General features: G+C 48.6%; 1 protein-coding gene across 2 annotated transcripts in view; it reads left to right on the top strand.

The window, feature by feature from the left end:
- Nucleotides 1–512: 512 nt before the first annotated feature.
- The window catches only part of MICALL2 (MICAL like 2), a 61,177-nt gene continuing 43,445 nt past the window's right edge, over nt 513–18,244 (top strand). For both annotated transcript variants that reach the window (XM_060282492.1, XM_060282491.1), the window contains exons 1-2: nt 513–1,259; nt 13,647–13,695. In XM_060282492.1, coding sequence (XP_060138475.1) covers nt 1,117–1,259; nt 13,647–13,695 — 192 coding nt within the window. In that variant the 5' untranslated portion in view covers nt 513–1,116. The remainder of the gene's footprint in view (nt 1,260–13,646; nt 13,696–18,244) is intronic.

Raw genomic sequence — 18,244 nt, 5'->3', positions numbered from 1 at the left:
CAGGGCTGGTTTCCTTCAGAATGGATACCGGTAGATAGGAAAAAATGAACAGCTCCCCCCCGCCCCCAGCCGAGCCCTGTGGGTTTTTTTTTAATTAAAAAAACCATAAATGATCTATTCTAGATCGTTCTCCCGTTGAACAACAGGATCCGACTGGACGTCCTAAAAGACTCCAGGAGCTTACTTCCGAGAAAGTGCGGTCAGGACCCGACCGCTCGCCCCACCATTGGGAATCCTTTGCAGGAACCCGATCCTCCAACTGCGCTAAGCGCGCCTTACTCCAGAGCAAACATGCATAGGATCAGGCCGGGGCACCCACTGGGCCACTCCCGAGTGCACCGGAAAGTAAGCACGGAGAAGATCGCCGCTGGAGGCCCGAGCGGGGAGATCCGGGAGGCGGAGTTCGGCTCGTCTTGTCCCGCTCCCCGCCCTGCCCGCCGCTCCAGGCTCGGCCATTGGCTCCCCGGCTCCCCCCGCCGCCGAAGTTTTCCTTTCCCTCCCCGCCTCCTCGTTCCCACAGATCCGGAGACTTGAGTTTCTCCGGCTTTCCCGGCGGAGCCTCCCCGACGCGATCGCTGCTTGCGGGGCTCCCTCCGCCCGCCCGCTCCTTACGGGCGCCTCTGGGGTACTTTTTGGAGAGGTCGCGCGTCTTGGCGCACGTCGGAAGCGCCGCGGCCGCTTTCCGTTCCACCGATCGGCAGCGGGGCTGGATTTGCGCCGGCGCTGCTCTTCCTGGGCACCGGATTTGGGGAGGGTCTCTCGCACAGAGTGCCCGCCCCGCGCCCCGCGACAATTTGGCACATTTTGGAAAGCGCGACGTGGCTGGCAACCAGACCTTGCCCCGCTGCTAGACACGTGTGCCGGGGTTTTCAGACAGTTTTGCCTGCAGCTTTCCTCGCCTCGCCTCCTCCTGCTATGGAAAAAGGAGGGCGTGGGGCGACTTGGGGGGCTGGGTAGGGGCGGGGAGAGCTTTAGACGGCGGCGCACTTCGGAAGACCACCAGCGTCTCGCGTCTCCAACCCTGCGCTGAGCAGCCCAGAAGCCAAGGCGAGGGGCTCTGAACGGCTCTCTCCTCCTCCTCCATCTCCACCTCGTATTTCAACCCCCCCCCCCAAGATGGCAGCTATCCAAGCCCTCCAGCAGTGGTGCAAGCAACAGTGTCAAGGATACCGGGATGTCAGCATCACTAACATGACCACTTCTTTCCGGGACGGCTTGGCCTTCTGTGCCATCCTTCATCGCCACAGGCCGGATCTCATGTGAGTTCTACACAGAGCGAGGGAGCTGGGGAAGGGGTTGCCTTAGGGGTCTCACTCTCACCCCTTTGCAATGAAGGACTTGGTGTGTGTGGAAGAAGAACACTTGCGAAGCGCTGGGGGGGGGATGATGGAAGGCTGGCAAGTTCCTGGCGGGTAGAGCTTTCAGAGGGGGGGGGGTCCTGCTGGAATGACTAAGTGGCACCTCCATGGACAGATGCAGTCTACCAGAGGTTTAAGCCAGCATGGTGCAGTGGTTAGAGTGTTGGGCAAAGGCCTGGGAGTGACCAGGGTTCACAGAATCGTAGAGTTGGAAGGGACCCTGAGGGACACCTAACCCCCTGCAATGCAGGAATACTCAGCTGTCCTATACTGGGATCAAACCTGCAACCTTGGCATTACCAACACCATGCTCCACAACTGAGCTATATCTCAGAACAGGCACACACTCTCAACCTGGTCTACACTGAGGTCCAGCTCCGAGGGCCTTCTGGTGGTTCCCTCACTGCGAGAAGCAAAGTTGCAGGGAACCAGGCAGAGGGCCTTCTCGGTGGTGGCGCCCACCCTGTGGAACACCCTCCCACCAGATGTCAAAAAGAAAAATAACTACCAGACTTTTAGAGGACATCTGAAGGCAGCCCTGTTTAGGGAAGCTTTTAATCTTTAAGAAATTAGTGTATTCTAATATTTCTGTTGGAAGCCGCCCAGAATGACTGGGGAAGCCCAGCCAGATGGGCGGGATATAAATAATAAATTATTATTATTATTACTTCACAGGGTTGTTGTGAGGATTAAATGAGGAGACAGGGAGAACCACGCATGGTGCCCTGAGCTCATCAGAGACAAAGGCGGTATATAAATGCAATCAATCAATCAATCAATCAATAATATTTAAAATAGGTGGTGTGGGTGGAGGCAACTTCTTCATGTCTCCAAAAGGCAGGATCAGCTGAGGCTTGTAGTCCAAAGTTGTTCCTACGCGAGATGAAATGTCAAAGTGCTCTGATCAGAAAATATGATGCGGGGATATCTCTTTTTAAGTAGTAGTAATTGCTGATGTTGGGGACCACAAGACATGCTGGCTGGGGCTGATGGGAATTGGAGCCCAACAACTTATGGAGGGCACCAGTTTGCAGAAGGCTGCTTTGGCCCATAGAGCTTCACATTCATTAAGCTACACACCCAGGCATCTAGGTTGACCCAGTAAGCTTCCTTATCAACCTCCCTTTGCTCTGAAATCATGTTCCAATGTCCACCTCTGTTTGTGCTTCCCCTTTTCAAGCGAAGTGGGTGGCGCTTCGTGAGAGAAGCTTTCTTCCTCTGTTATGGGATGCCATCCCCTGAGGCTCACCTGGCAGCATCACAGCTTTCTTTTAGGCGCCAAGTAAAAAACAAAACACAAACCCCACTTTTTGTTTGCTCAGCCTTTTAAAAAGTTCTTCTGTACTTTTAAAGTGTACTTGCCTGCTCCTTCCCCCTCAGTTTTGTCTTGTGTGCTTAAAAGCAGACAAACAAACAAACAAACAAACAAACAAACAAACCTGTAACCTGCCCTGGAGTCAATCCGGATGAAGGGAGGTTTTAAAAACATGCTCATTAATTTTGTCCTGACAATCCGTACAACAACCCTGTGAGGTAGGGGTGGTATTAGTGCTGCAGGGTGGCTTGCCAAACTCCCCCAAGGGAATTCATGACAGAGGTGAGATCTGAACAAGTTTTTTCACATAAAAGCAAAAGTGATAATAGAGAGATGTAACGGATAGCCACTGCCGATAGCCTTTACCTCTGTGGATTTCTGCAATCTTCTTTATAAGCCATGCAAGTTGGTGGCCATTATCACATTTTGCAGTAGGGGACCACACAATTTGTTGTTTAGTCATTTAGTCATGTCCGACTCTTTGTGACCCCATGGACCAGAGCACGCCAGGCACTCCTGTCTTGCACTGCCTCCCGCAGTTTGGTCAAACTCATGTTCGTAGCTTCGAGAACACTGTCCAACCATCTCGTCCTCTGTCATCCCCTTCTCCTAGTGCCCTCAATCTTTCCCAACATCAGGGTCTTTTCCAGGGAGTCTTCTCTTCTCAGGGGGTGGCCAAAGTATTGGAGCCTCAGCTTCACGATCTGTCCTTCCAGTGAGCACTCAGGGCTGATTTCCTTCAGAATGGATAGGTTTGATCTTCTTGTAGTCCGTGGGACTCTCAAGAGTCTCCTCCAGCACCATAATTCAAAAGCATCAATTCTTCGGCGATCAGCCTTCTTGATGGTCCAGCTCTCACTTCCATACATCACTACGGGGAAAACCATAGCTTTAACTATACGGACCTTTGTAGGCAAGGTCCTACAATTTAACTATGCGCTATGTGGATAAATTATTTTTGTCTCTCCTGAACCTTCCAATGTTCAGCTTCTCTGGATATCCTCTAGTATTCTGAGAGAGGGAGCAAAATTTTTATCTATCCACTTTCTTCATGCTATGCATAATTTTTTAATAAACTTGCATCTTATCCCCTCTAACTTGCCTTTTCCCTAAACAAAAAACTCCCAAATGCTGTTGCCTTTCCTTGTAAGGTTGTTGATCCATCCCCAGGATTATCTGCATTGCCCTTTTCTGAACTTTCTCCATCTCTTCCATATCCTTTTTGGGGTGAGGTGACCAGAACACTACACGGTATTCCAAATGCAGTTGCACCTGAGATTTGCATCACAGTGTCACGATATCAGCATTTTTCTTTTCAGCTCTTTCCGTAATGATCCCTAGTGTGGAATATCAATAATTTTGGTTGCCCTTTTCTGAACCTCTACAATATCCCGGGTAGCTCAGCCGGTAGAGTATGAGGCCCTTAATCTCTGGGTCATGGATTCAAGCCACACATTGGGCAAAATATTCTTGCATTTTAGGGGGTTGGACTAGATGACCCTCATGGTCCCTTCTAGTTGATGGTACAATCACAGCAAGCCCTGGTGAGATCAGCTGCAATAGGGAGTACTTGACTGGGAGCTGTGCAGCACAGCTTGCCCCTCCCATTTTAGCAAGTCCCCCCCCCCTGTTTTGCCCTAGATTCACACTAGGGCTGCATGCATTGACCCCAAAGCTAAGAAGTTCACTGATCATCCCTCGAAACTTGAAAATTAATTCAAATTGGCAGCTGCCGCCCACAAAAAGCAGGATGGAATTCCAAATCATAAATAACAAAATGCAGCCCCCCCTTCTCCTCCCCAAGTAAATTCATTGCAGGAGCAAAAGGATTAAGAAGCAAAGAAAAAGGAACTGCCTTCTCTTGGGATTTAAAAAAACTAAGAGGTTTTCCACTGGCCTGTCAGGGATCCACTATATCACCCTCCACTCCCGCAGACGAGGGCCAGACAAAGGAATCGCTCACAACCAAACTTCGCCCACCGGATGATGCCATTCCTGTTGAAACCCCAAACGCACATGATGAATGAACTCAGTGGTTATGCATGACCGTCTGAGCCACTGTGGCATAATGTGCTCTTGTCCCACTTCCTTCCATGTGACCGACTCTGACGAAGGAACTAGTGGGAAATGAGAAAGAAGACAGCTGAGCGGTCAAGCGGTCGAGCTTACCCAGCCCTCTCCTCTTGTCTTCAGCACCAACGGGTCAAAGAATCGTAGAAATGTAGAGTTGGAAGGTACCCCCAAATATCATCTTGTCCAACCCCCTGCAATGCAGGAATCTCAGCTAAAGCATCCCTGACATGTGGCCATCCAATCTCTGCTTAAAAAGGAAGGAGAGTCCCCCACCTTTTGAGGGAGATTCTTCCACTGTCAAACAGCTCTCACTGTTCGATCCACAGATGGATTCAATAGGTTTTGCTATGTTCTTAAGAACCCATCTGTTTCTGGACCTTTGCAATGGAGCCTTCCTGGGAAAAAAAACCAGGATTCTTGTCCCAAACCCTTTCTCTTGATTGCATCTGTGTTTAAACAGTGTTTATTTCTCAGCAAACAGACGCTGAACTTACCCCTTGGAATGTGGAGGCTAAAGCAAATAGTTTAGATGGAAAGCCTGTCCGCCTGTTATTGTTTTGACTTGCTTTGCTAACAGGTCTGACACATGTTTGGCTGTTTATACATCATCCACATCCTTCTCGGGAAAAGCAGGCGAGGGTGGGGGGGAGGAGAGAAGTGAAACAGAATCTGCTCACTCAAGGGCTTCCCCCCTCCTTCTTTGATGATCACTCATAGCCGAGTAAGATTGTCTTCCATGAACACGATCTTAACAATAAGTCCGTAAGTGACTGTGGAGGCCAATTCTGAATCTATACTTCCTTCCACAGTGGGGACATAACGCATTTTTCGCTCTATAAGACGCACCTGACTATAAGACGCACTTAGTTTTCAGAGGAGGAAAGGGGGAAAGCCCCGTTTTTTTTGGGATCAGCTCACAGTTGTGCAGCTTCTTTTGCAAAGAGGAAAAGCCCCATTTTTTAAATGGATCAGCTCAAAGTTGTTGAGTTTTCTTTGCAAAGGGAAAAAATCCTGTTCAACTGACAGTTCTACAGCTTCTGATAATCTAATCAGCCAGATAATCCAATCAGCCAGTCACATGTTGCTGGGGAAACAAACAGTCTCCCTCTGCAGAACATTCAACAATGGAGGCCTGGGCAAGGGGGCAGGGCGGGGTGGGAGCTAGCTTCCCTTATCTCCCTCCCTGATCTCTTGCAATCAGCTGCTGAGCGGCTTCTTTTTAACACCCCTCTTTCCCTCTTGTTAGTCTTTAGCTCTTTCAAAAAAAAAAAAAGCATGATCTGCTTTTTGCCCCTGGGCAATTCGGCTCCAAGGACCACACATTCACCCCATAAGACGCACAGACATTTCCCCTTACTTTTTAGGAGGAAAAAAGGGCATTTTATGGAGCGAAAAATACTGTAGGTTTCCAGATGGGAGTTGATCATGGTGGGGTTTGCCAAGCGTGCCTTCCTCTTAGCACGTTTCTCTCTTTCATCCTGAGTTTAAGCGTCTTCAAAGTCCATGACACTTTTGGTAAAGGCTGTTCTCCAACTGGAGCGCTCGCAGGCCAGTGTTTCCCAGTTGTCGGTGTTTATACTACATTTTAAAAGATTTGCCTTGAGACCATCTTTAAACCTTTTTTGTTGACCATCAGAATTACGCTTTCCATTTTTAAGTTTGGAATAGAGTAGTTGCTTTGGAAGACGGCCATCGGGCATCCACACAATATGACCCGTCCAACAAAGTTGATGTTGAAGAATCATTGCTTCAACACTGGTGATCTTTGCTTCTTCCAGTACACTGGTACTAGTTTGCCTGTCTTCACAAGTGATGTGTAAAATTTTCAGAGACACCGTTGATGGAATCTTTTGAGGAGTTGGAGATAGTGTTTATAAGTGGTCCATGCTTCACAAGCATACAGTAAGGTTTGTAGTACAATAGCTTTGTAAACAAGCATTTTGGTTTCCCTGCGAATGTCCCAGTCCTCAAACACTCTGCACTTCAATCAGGAGAAAGCCGGACTCGCAGAGCTCAGGCAATACTGGATTTCCCAACATTACACCATTGAGTTGGATTTGTGGCACTGCAGAGGGGTTATTTTGTGCTTGTTGGTGCAGCACTTTGGTTTTCTGGATGTTGGGTGATGGGCCAAGATTTCCATAAGCTTCTGCGAAGATATTTAGGATGGTTTGGAGGTCATCCTCTGAGTGTGCACACACTACGTTGTCATCAGCATGCTGAAGCTCTATGATGGAAGTTATGGTAACCTTATGCTTTGCTTTCAGCCTATTCAGATTAAAGAGCTTTCCATCTGTTCAATATACGATTTCTACTCCGGTGGGGAGTTTCCATTTGACAGAGTGTAGGATCATGGTGATGAAAATAATAAATGGGCTGATAACACAACCCTGTTTAACCCCTGATGCCACTGTGAATGGTTCACTTTGAGGGCCATTGTTGTCTGTGATTGCTGCTGCCATAGTATCATGGACGAGCCGAAGTCATTGCCTCCAATGTTTGACACACACACACACACACACACACACACACACACACACCCCGCAAATCTACCTTAATAATGGGAGAGCTTAGTGCTGGGAGCAATTCACATACTTTTTCCTGGTCATCTTTTCAGCGACCGTGCGAGGTAGACCAGTATGATTATTCCCACGTAGCGAGGGAGCTACAATTCCCAGATTTCCTTGGGGACTGCTTCTTCTTCTTCTTTCTTCTTTGGCGATCACTTGTAGCCAAGCAAGATTGTCTGCAGCTGTGCGAGGGCAATAGAGGGGTCTCCCAGAAACTCCCAGCACCCTATAAAACCACAGCTCCCAGGATTCTTGGAGGAGCTGAACTGGAAGCTGACCTGAAGCCGATTTGTGAGCGGAGGAAGGAAAAATCTGTCGGGCTGAGGATCCAGAAGTAAAAGCGAGTCTTCACCAAAACTGTAGAGAAAGCAAAGAACTAAGTACTTTCCTGCCTCTGTCCTGAATCAGCAGCGCCTGAGCCAGGAGAGGCGGCTGAGCTCCTCTGTATCTCCATATCTTAAAAACCTTCATTGGGGTTTTTTAATAAGCGTTGGATGGCCATCTGTCATATAAGATCGAGTTGAGATTCCTGCATTGCAGGGGGTTGGACTAGATGACCCTTGGGCCCCCTCCCCAATTCTATGATTCTATGAAACCACAGCTGTTTAAAGTGGCATCACAGCCCTTTATTTATGGTGCCAAGTGGCCTTTGTCTCTTCATTATTTAGCCTCCTTTTCCCTTCTTGTGTATCTCTTCCTGCTTCCTGCCAGCCCCTCCCACCTCCCTCAGGCATTTCCTTGAACCTCTCTCCCTGCCTGTTCTCTTCCCGGCCAGGGAATCAACTTTCCTTGCAAACTGTGGCAGCGGGAATCCTTTTTCACTGCCCCGGTGTTGTTCTGAGGGCACGGGATTCCCCTCCTTCTCCCCGTTTTTCCCTTCATTTCCACTCCTGTTTCATTCCTGCATCAGGCAGGTCTGTTTGACCTCCTGTGCCTTTAATAGTTGTGTAGAAGTCGGAGGGTGGAATTTTATGCGGTGCAGCTTCTCGCTTGCAAAATTGTCCTTTTTTAAGCAGCTGGGAAATGATAGAGGAGGCCGCATGCCCTTGAGGAAATCGCTTGGCTTCTACTGAGTGGGGTTCTTTTGCACGGCAGGCAGAAATCAACAGGTCAAGCCTTTCCCAGGATGTTGATATGATTATGATGCTGCTGCTGGAAACTTCCCACAGGCATGTGGGGGTCAGTGACTCAGGGTCAGCCTCAGACCCCTTGTCCTTCCTTGCCCTGAGCTGAGATGCGAGTATGGGCAGGATCCTTCGGGGGAGTGGAGGACAACCAAGCAACTGTTTCCAGCTTCTCTTCATCTGCCTTGTTTGCATGTACAGGAAAGGATAAGCTCACATTCCAGCAAAGGGCAGTTCAAAAAACTGCAGAGCAACTGTAGCAGTGTGCAAACATCAAGTAAAATGGGACATACTGGGACTGCTACTTGCTTGCTATTATGGTTTTGTTTACTATATTTGTATCCCACCTTTCCTCCAGACCCTTCTCTTTTTTGTCCTCAACAACAGCCCTGCAAGGTAGGATAGACTGCGACGGAGCAAATGGCCTGAGGCCAGCCTGTGAACTTCATGGCTGAGCAGGATTTTGAAGCAGGATTCAGTCCTCTAACCCAGGCTTCCTCAACCTCGGCCCTCCAGATGTTTTTGGCCTACAACTCCCATGATCCCTAGCTAGCAGAACCAGTGGTCAGGGATGATGGGAATTGTAGTCTCAAAACACCAAGAGGGCAGAGGTTGGGGAAGCCTGCTCTAACCATTACACAGCCGGACAAACTATTGGAAAGTTTTAGCTGTCTAGCTAATGTGGAAACTCTGTTTCAATCTCGTATGCTCTTTGGGTCCTGTTTTTGAAGAGGAATGCTCAGATGACTAGATTTTTGAAGAGGAATGCTCAGATGACTAGATTTTTGAAGAGGAATGCTCAGATGACTTTTCGGTTCTTCCCCCACTCTCCCCTGGAAATGGGGTGTCTCAGCCACCTCTCAACTAAATTTCAGGCTTCTAGCTTGAAGCGTTGCCAACTAACCAGCAGAAACTTTCCTGCCTTGCTCCCGTGCCTTTCAGAAGGAAGTGTGGCCTGCAGGCACCGTTGAGGACTCTGCATTATCACTTGCTAATAAATGTGTACAGATCGAGCTGTGGTCGAAGACACAGGTGTAGAGCAGGGGTCAGCAAACGTTTTCAGCAGGGGGCCGGTCCACTGTCCCTCAGAACTTGTGGGGGGCCAGACTATATTTTGCGGGGGGGGGGGGGATGAACGAATTCCTAGGCCCCACAAATAACCCAGAGATGCATTTTAAATAAAATGACACATTCTACCCATGTAAAAACACACTGATTCCCGGACCGTCCGCAGGCCGGATTTAGAAGGCGATTGGGCCGCATCCGGCCCCCGGTCCTTAGTTTGGGAACCCTGGTGTAGAGGCTGGTAAAAAAAGTTGGCAACCCTATTTGGTCGTTTCTAGAAGGCAGAGAAACTAGTTTTTCCAGAACTTTGAGACTTCCTCCTGCTTTTACCAGCTGCCATTGTTCCTGGACCATGATAGCTTGGCCACAGTAGTTCAAGATTGGATTACTGCAATGCGCTCTATGTGGGGCTTCCCTCACACTTGATGCTGCAGCACAATTGCTGACAGGAGTGAGGCCTTGTCAGCATATAACACCTGTGCTCCGAGATCTGCACTGGTTGCTGATTTGCTCCTGGGCAAAGTTCAAGACGTTACTAGTAGCATATAAACCACTTTTCCGCTTGAGAACACTTTACCTGCAAGATTGCCTTATCCCTTATCTGCCCACTCGGCTTCCTTCTGCGGAACTGGCATAGTTACTGGTGCCGTATAATGCCAATTCCACGTTCATAAGAGCTCAGTTTTTTACACTTTGGAACTCCCTGCTAATTGACATCTGGCAGGCGCCTTCCCAGTTCTCTTTCCAGCACCCACTGAAGGCATTTTCATTTGGACAAGCCTACCCAGACATGTGGGACAGCGGGTGGCGCTGTGGGTTAAACCACAGAGCCTAGGGCTTGCCGATCAGAAGGTTGGCGGTTCGAATCCCCGCGACGGGGTGAGCACCCGTTGCTTGGTCCCAGCTCCTGCCAACCTAGCAATTCAAAAGCACGTAGATAAATAGGTACTGCTACAGCGGGAAGGTAAACGGCGTTCCCGTGTGCTGCTCTGGTTCGCCAGAAGCGGCTTTGTCATGCTGGCCACATGACCTGGAAGCTGTACGCCGGCTCCCTCGGCCAATAATGCGAGATGAGCGCGCAACCCCAGAGTTGGTCACGACTGGACCTAATGGTCAGGGGTCCCTTTACCTTTACCTTTACCCAGACATGTAAAAAGTTGAAATGTGTTTTATCTGTTTTTAGCTTGTCACTGATTTAAATTTCTCTGAGTGTTTTAAATTGATGTTTTTACCGATGATTGCATGGTTTTATTCTTTTTTGTGAACCGCTTTGAGTTCTTTTACCATCTTGTTGTTGTTGTTTAGTCGTGTCCGACTCTTTGTGACCCCATGGACCAGAGCACGCCGGGCACTCCTGTCTTCCACTGCCTCCCGCAGTTTGGTCAAACTCATGTTCGTAGCTTCGAGAACACTGTCCAACCATCTCGTCCTTGTCCTCGTCCTTCTCCTAGTGCCCTCCATCTTTCCCAACATCAGGGTCTTTTCCAGGGAGTCTTCTCATGAGGTGGCCAAAGTATTGGAGCCTCAGCTTCACAATCTGTCCTTCCAGTGAGCACTCGGGGCTGATTTCCTTTAGAATGGAGAGGTTTGATCTTCTTGCAGTCCATGAGATTCTCAAGAAGAGTCTCCTCCAGCACCATAATTCAAAAGCATCAATTCTTCGGTGATCAGCCTTCTTTATGGTCCAGCTCTCAATATCATATACTTTACCATCTAGTGGTATATAAATATTACAAAATAAAGAAATAGATGAGCAAGCAGTCTGGCACAGAGTAGTACAGCTTGATGTGGAATCTAGGCACATATAAAAAACGCTGTGAAAATGCTTTTTGAATTTGCCATAAGCTTACCATTGCCCTCTATTGTCACATTTGTATAATGCACTTAGAACACACTTAAAACGTTATATTTGCAGCTGTATAGCTGAGTCCTGAGATGCACCAGGGCTGTTTCCCCATCCTTCAGCTGGCCTAGCTCCATGTACACCTGACCTGGTTACACATTATAGAATCACAGAATTGCAGAGTTGGAAGTTATAAGTTTTTCCCATTCTTTATTAAAATGTTGGTCTTCCTGATTTCTGATCCTTCAGGTCATTTTAGCCATTTCAGCGGAGTCCATCAACTTCACTTGCCATTCTGCTCTTGTAGGGACTTTATCTTCTTCCTGCCTCTCCTTTTATCCCCCGGCTGTCCTGCTCCAGTGTCCTTATCTGTGTCTGGACACGCAAGCCAGCAGGGGACTTTCCTCCCGTGTCCAACCTTTGTGTTTGCGTGCGGAACTTTGCATCCGCCAGGTGGGTGTTAAGGTTAAGGCCCAAGTGGAAATGAAAGAGAAAGCCAGGGCGCTGCCTCCAAATTGCAGCAGGATTATAAACTTAAAGCGCCGGCAGTGATGATTTCTTTTCAAGTCTTGAGCCGGAGTAGTAAAGAGCAAAGATCAGCATGGGTTTCTGGCTGCTTTGCGGCTTCTCTGTTGCCCAGCCAGCTATGCCTTGGGAGGAAATGTGTTCTCAAGTAATTTTTGATGATTCATCGGTGCTGAGTCATGCTTCCCTAAAACTCTCCATGCTCAGTTCTTCCCAGTACAGTGGTGTACCTTGGTTCCCAAACCTAATTCGTTCCGGAAGTCTGTTCCAAAACAAAGCATTCCAAAACCAAGGCGGGTTTTCCCATAGAAAGTAAGGCAAAACGGATCGATCCGTTCCAGACTTTTAAAAACAACACCTAAAACAGCCATTTAACATGAATTTTACTATCTAACGAGACCATTGATCCGTAAAATGAAAGCAGTAATCCATGTACAGTGGTACCACGAACTTAATTCGTTCCGGAGGTCCGTTCTTAACCCGAAACTGTTCTTAACTAGAGGCGTGATTCCGCTAATGGGGCCTCTTGCTGTCACTGCACCGCCAGCACACGATTTCTATTCTCATCCTGGGGCAAAGTTCTCAACTCGATGTAACTCTTCCAGGTTAGCGGAGTTTGTAACCTGAAGCGTTTGTAACCTGAGGCGTTTGTAACTCAAGGTACCACTGTACTGCGGTCGCACAATCCATCCATCCATCCATCTATCCATCCATCCATCCGTAGCTGAACTAGGTTCCACACAGTCACCAAAACAAAACAAAAAAGAGGCACAAAAGCAAAAACCCAAAATAAGTAGCAAAACCAGACAGACCTCAGCTTAATACTCAAAACGGAAGCGTAACACTCAAAATGGAGAACGTTCGGCTTCTGAAAAAAAATCGCAAACCAGAACACTTACTTCCGGGTTTGCAGTGTTTGGGTTCCAAGTTGTATGAGTACGAAGGCGTTTGAGAACCTACAGAGTCTCCCACCCACTCAGTGGACAATTGGTTGCTTGTTGCTTGGTCTGAGATCAGAGGCGAGTGCAAGCCAGCTTTTCCCAGGCTTAAGGGAGTTGTAGTTCAAGATCTCTGGAGATGCATGGAGTTGGGGATGTCTGCTATAGGATTTGGGAGGTGGCTGCACCGGTTCATGTTGCTCAGCAAGACTTCTCAAGTTTGGAAGGTGCTTTTAATAAACGTTATCTACCTGCTTCTCTGGCCACGTTAACAGCATCATGCCACTTTAAACAGGCATGGCTTCCCCCTGCAAAGAATTCTGGGAGCTGTAGCTTGTTAAGGGTGCTGGGAATTGTTAGGAGGCCCCCATTCCGTACCCTCCAGCACATCAAAAGGGAAAAACCAGGACGCCATATTCTGGATGTCATGATGTCGTATTCCCATTTTTTTTTCTTGCAAGAACATGTACAGTAGGCAATTTTGGGTGCAGTGATCTCCCGTGATTTCACGCTGCAATTTCTCCCTGAAAATGCGCTTTTCATGGTCTTGATCCCTCAAAATGCACAAGATCGCAGATCCGGGGAAAACGCTTTCTTCGCGGGGAAATCGTGCGAGATCACGGCACCCCGAATTGTGAGCAGAGCTGGCGGACTGAGGGTTTGATCCTGCTGGGTGCTGCTTTGCCTGCGACAATCCCTGCAGAGATCACACTTGAAACTCAGACCCCTGCACCCGGCAGAATCGCATGCCCCACTCTCCAGCCGAATAAAGTTGTCGGTGCCCGGTCTCGCTCGTTTGGCTAAAAGCTTCCTTCTCTTTGACCTTCTTTTCCAGAAACTTCAATGCTCTGAGCAAAGAAAACATCTATGAAAACAACCAGTTGGTAAGATTTTCAAGTTCTGCTTCCTGCTGTGACGTCATGTTTGCTGTGCCCTCAGGGTGCCTCTCTGCCCCTCCTCTCTGCCCCATGATTTGGCCCTGGATAGATTAGATCAAAACAAACGGACCATAAATTTAGACAGCGTGCCAAGAAACTTAACCCTTCTTACATTCTGCCTGCATCGGGCAGCCTTCGGGTCAATTCAAACACTCCTCCATCTGTACCTGTTTAATCTAGGTTTGCCACTTTTGTACAAAATGCTTGGAAATGTGCCCTGAATCGAACCAAAGGCTGCCGTTCATTTGCCCTGTTGCCAGAGAAGAAAATCAGGAATTTGTTTGAGCCGTAGGCTAGCATAAAAAGTATCCTTTACTGTTCAGGACAAAGAGTGCTGCCCTTTTCTGTCCGAGTTCTGAAAAAACCAGTTCTGCAAGATTTCCAACGTGGTCAACCACGGCAGCGAGGGAAAAGCTGGACATGAGGGGTGTCTATTGGCCAATGCACGTGACGTCACCAACACTCACACACATCCAGATCCTCAAGGCAGTTTTGCAAGTTTATAATTTGTTTGAGGGGAGAGGTGAAGGATTGAAGAATAAGCGTATCCACATGGATATGCAATAGATGACAGATAGATAGATAGATAGATACCACACACACACACACACACACACACACATTTTTCTGAGGACTGTGGAACAGCATAAATGGCCCTACTTCCTGTTTTATCTTCACAACAACCCTGGGAGGTAGGTTAGCCATAGACTTGCCCAGTAGGCTTCATGACTGAACAGGGAGGGTAGGATTTGAACCTAGGTCACCCCGGTCTCAAACCTTTATTGACATACAAACAAAATTCTGTTCAGTACAACAGAATCACTCAGCAAAATCTGCATCTGACGATTAAAATACTGTTGTACAACATTCACGAATCCTCACTGCATGTTGCAGAAACCTGGCTACTATCTGCAAGATCACCCCAGTCTCCATTTGACCCTGCTATCCCTCCACCTTGCTGCCTTTTTTTTTTTTTTGCAACCTCTCCCTAGACTCTGCCTTCCCATTTGGAAACTGGATCATGCCCTGTTCATTTGCTTGTGGTTACTGAAAATTGCATTTCTGGATCTCTGCATGCCTGGTGGTGGGGGAAGGGAGCTGTTGTCTTGCACAGATGTTTCCCAACAGAGGCACGGCATTCGGACCACCCAACCGGCTCTGTGCTGGCTCCAAAAATCTGAATATGGGCTGAATGAATGAATGAATGAATGCATTCAGAATGGAATGTGCCTTGTGAACAAGATGGGCTGCAGATTTTGCCGCTTCTCCAAGGACAGCTTCCTTGGCCTCAGTCCAGAATCGGTTCCACCACTGCTCAGCAGAAGCCTCGCCCTCAGCCTGGCCCTCCCAGAGAACATTTCCATGAGGACTAGTGACTTGACCCTCCACTGAGCGCTGGGGCGATGCCGCAAAGAGGCTGCTCTGACATCTCTTTGCCGCTGGGCTTGTTTTCTGAGTCCCGAAACCAGTCTTTAATTCAGCAGAGCATGGGGGTGCTTCATTCCCTTGTGGGAGACTTTGGGAGGCCTCATGCTCATGCTGGGCTGGGCCAGAGGCAGGAAAATAATAATAATAATAATAATAATAATAATAATAATAATAATAATAAAATTTTAAATTTATACCCTGCCCTTCCCGGTTTAAAAACCGGGCTCAGGGCGGCTAACAGCAAATATAAAACATTGATTAAAAAGCAACTTAAAAACAGCATAAAATACAACATAAATGCAGCATCAATGTCAATAAAATTCAAAAATTCAGGGGTCATGGGGGGGGGGAACCCCAGTCAGTAGACATCAAATGATCACCAGGGCTAACTGGCCAAGTTGGTCCTACTAGGAGGAGACCAGGGAAGAGTTTAAATGTGGGGTCCCAGAAGGGTTTATTCATAGAAGAGGAAAGGGAAAAGGGAAGAGAGGATCAGGCCAATTCAAATTGAGGGCCAGGTGGAATAGCTCTGTCTTACAGGCCCTGCGGAAGGAGATCAAGCCCTGCAGGGCCCTAGTCTCGTGGGACAGAGCATTCCACCAGGTCGGAGCCACCACTGAAAAGGCCCTGGCCCTGGTGGATGATAGTCTGGCTTCCTTAGGGCCTGGGACCTTTAAGCTATTATCATTCATGGACCTTAGGGTCCTCTGCGGGACATACCAGGAGAGGCTGCCTAGGGCTTTAAAGGTCAAAACCAGCACCTTAAACCTGACTTTATACTCCACTGGGAGCCAGTGCAGCTGGTAGAGCACTGGTTGGATATGCTCCCATGGCAAGGATCCCACTGGAGTTTCTGGGACAGTTTCAAGGGCAGCCCCTTGAAGTTAACTGTTGATATTTGGACAACTTTTCTGCTGTACATACTTTATTGGAAGGAGAAGAATAATCATTTCCTTAATAACAATTTGAACAATTTATTTAACTAAAACAATAACATTATAGCACAGGGGTCAGCAAACTTTTTCAGCAGGGGGCCGGTCCACTGTCCCTCAGACCTTGTGGGCGGCCGGACTATATTTTGAAGAAAAAAAATGAACAAATTCCTATGCCCCACAAATAACCCAGAGATGCGTTTTAAATAAAAGGACACATTCTACTCATGTAAAAACACACTGATTCCCGGACCACCCGCTAGCCGGATTTAGAAAGCGATTAGGCTGGATCCAGCCCCCAGACCTTAGTTTGCCCACCCATGGTTTACTGTGACATGCAACTTGGACCAACTTAAGCAATGAGAGGCAAAACGTGGCTAATAATGTTCTAACAACATATATATATATAACCTGTGTTATTTCACAATTCTTGAATAGAAAACATATGGTGGAGATACAGCTAATAAAATAAAATGCAAGCAATCCTTTCAATAGTCCCATTCTTCATTAGCTTCTTAGTGAGTGCTGATCGCATGCTACTTGAAGCACCTGTTCGGACCATTCATATGCTGATGAAGAATTTATATCGAAACAGTTTATCATCCAGAAAAACTGTACAGTGGTACCTCAGTTTAAGAACGCGTTTGGTTTCGCGGAGTCGTTCGCTCCCTGAGCAGTACTTAAATGGAGCGCCTCTTCCGCACGTGTGTGAAGTGCCGATAAAGCGCTTCTGCGCATGCGTGCGCCACGCAGATTGCTTCTGCGCATCCACACACCACAGAACCCGGAAGTAAACACTTCCGGGTCCGCGGAGTACTCAAACCAAGAGTACTCAAACCGCAGCAGACTTAAACTGAGGTATGACTATACTAGGTTTTTGAATCATCCATTATCTCACAGGTTCAGGATTGTGACTGTTGAAAGGCTTGTTTGCCGCCTCTTATACCGATGGACTATGTGGACTACTAGCGATAGACTTTCATTTTCTGTGATTCTATTGCAGGCATCCCCAAACTGCAGCCCTCCAGATGTTTTGGCCTACAACTCCCATGATCCCTAGCTAACAGGACCAGTGTTCGGGGAAGATGGGATTTGTAGTCCAAAACACCTGGAGGGGCGAAGTTTGGGGATGCCTGTTCTATTGCATATTCTCTGCTTAAGAATTGCTGCGCTTTGAGCTTCTGTTATTGCATGATTGTGGGATTGGGACCATTGAAAGGCTTGTTTGCCTCGATTGACTACCTTCTCCAATTCTGTTCATGCAATATTGATTTATTTTATTAGCTGTATCTCCACCATATGTTCTCTGTCCAGGAACTGTGAAATAATACAGGTTTTTTATATGCTGCTAGAACATTATTAGCCACTAGTGTAATTCAGCCCGTTCAACAAACGGGTGCTAGAACATCCCGGGGTTCGGAGAAGCGCTTGCGCAGCGCTTCTCCGACCCCCGGGACCTGTCCTTCCTGTCGGCGGCAGGGGGACAGGAACGAAGGAGGAGAAAGGGCTGCTTTCTCCTCCTTCCTTCCTCTCCCCCAGCCGCTAACAGGAAGGAGACATCCCGGGGTTCGGAGAAGCGCTTGTGCAGCGCTTCTCCGAACCCCGGGACCTACACTGGGGAGGAGAGGCTTCTTCCCCGCCCTGGCCTGGCTTGGCTGGAGGCGGCACCGGGGCCGGCCGTGAGCCCTGCGTTGGCAAGGCATCTCCACGGGACACAAACGTCTACCTCGCCGCCGCTGCTTCGCGGCCTCCCGCTGCTGCCGCGGCCCCACCACTCCTCTCACGGGCCAGGGAGGGTTGTGAGAAAGAGGCGGAGGAGGACCAAGATGGCCGCATCGGGCTCCGGGGCCGCGGTGGCTGCGGGAGCCGGACCGGGCTCCTCAAAGGCGCCCTTCCTCCCCCCATTCACCTCCGCCGGCCTCCACCCTCGCTTCCCCGACGTGCCCTGCAGTGAGGCGGTGTCCGGCCGGGAGCGGCGGTTGGAGGAGGCAGAGGGGGGGGGAGAGAGAGCGTGTGCAGTCTCTTCGTTCAGTCCCTGTGTCCGTGGGGCACATGCGCAGTAGCGCGGACACAGGGACACAGGGATTACTGGACGCAGAGACACTTGCACTTTATTATATAGGATGTGCTGCCTC

Source organism: Zootoca vivipara, chromosome 14 (assembly GCF_963506605.1).
Source record: "Zootoca vivipara chromosome 14, rZooViv1.1, whole genome shotgun sequence".
NCBI lineage: Eukaryota > Metazoa > Chordata > Lepidosauria > Squamata > Lacertidae > Zootoca > Zootoca vivipara.
This window is presented reverse-complemented; position numbering and strand designations above follow the sequence as displayed.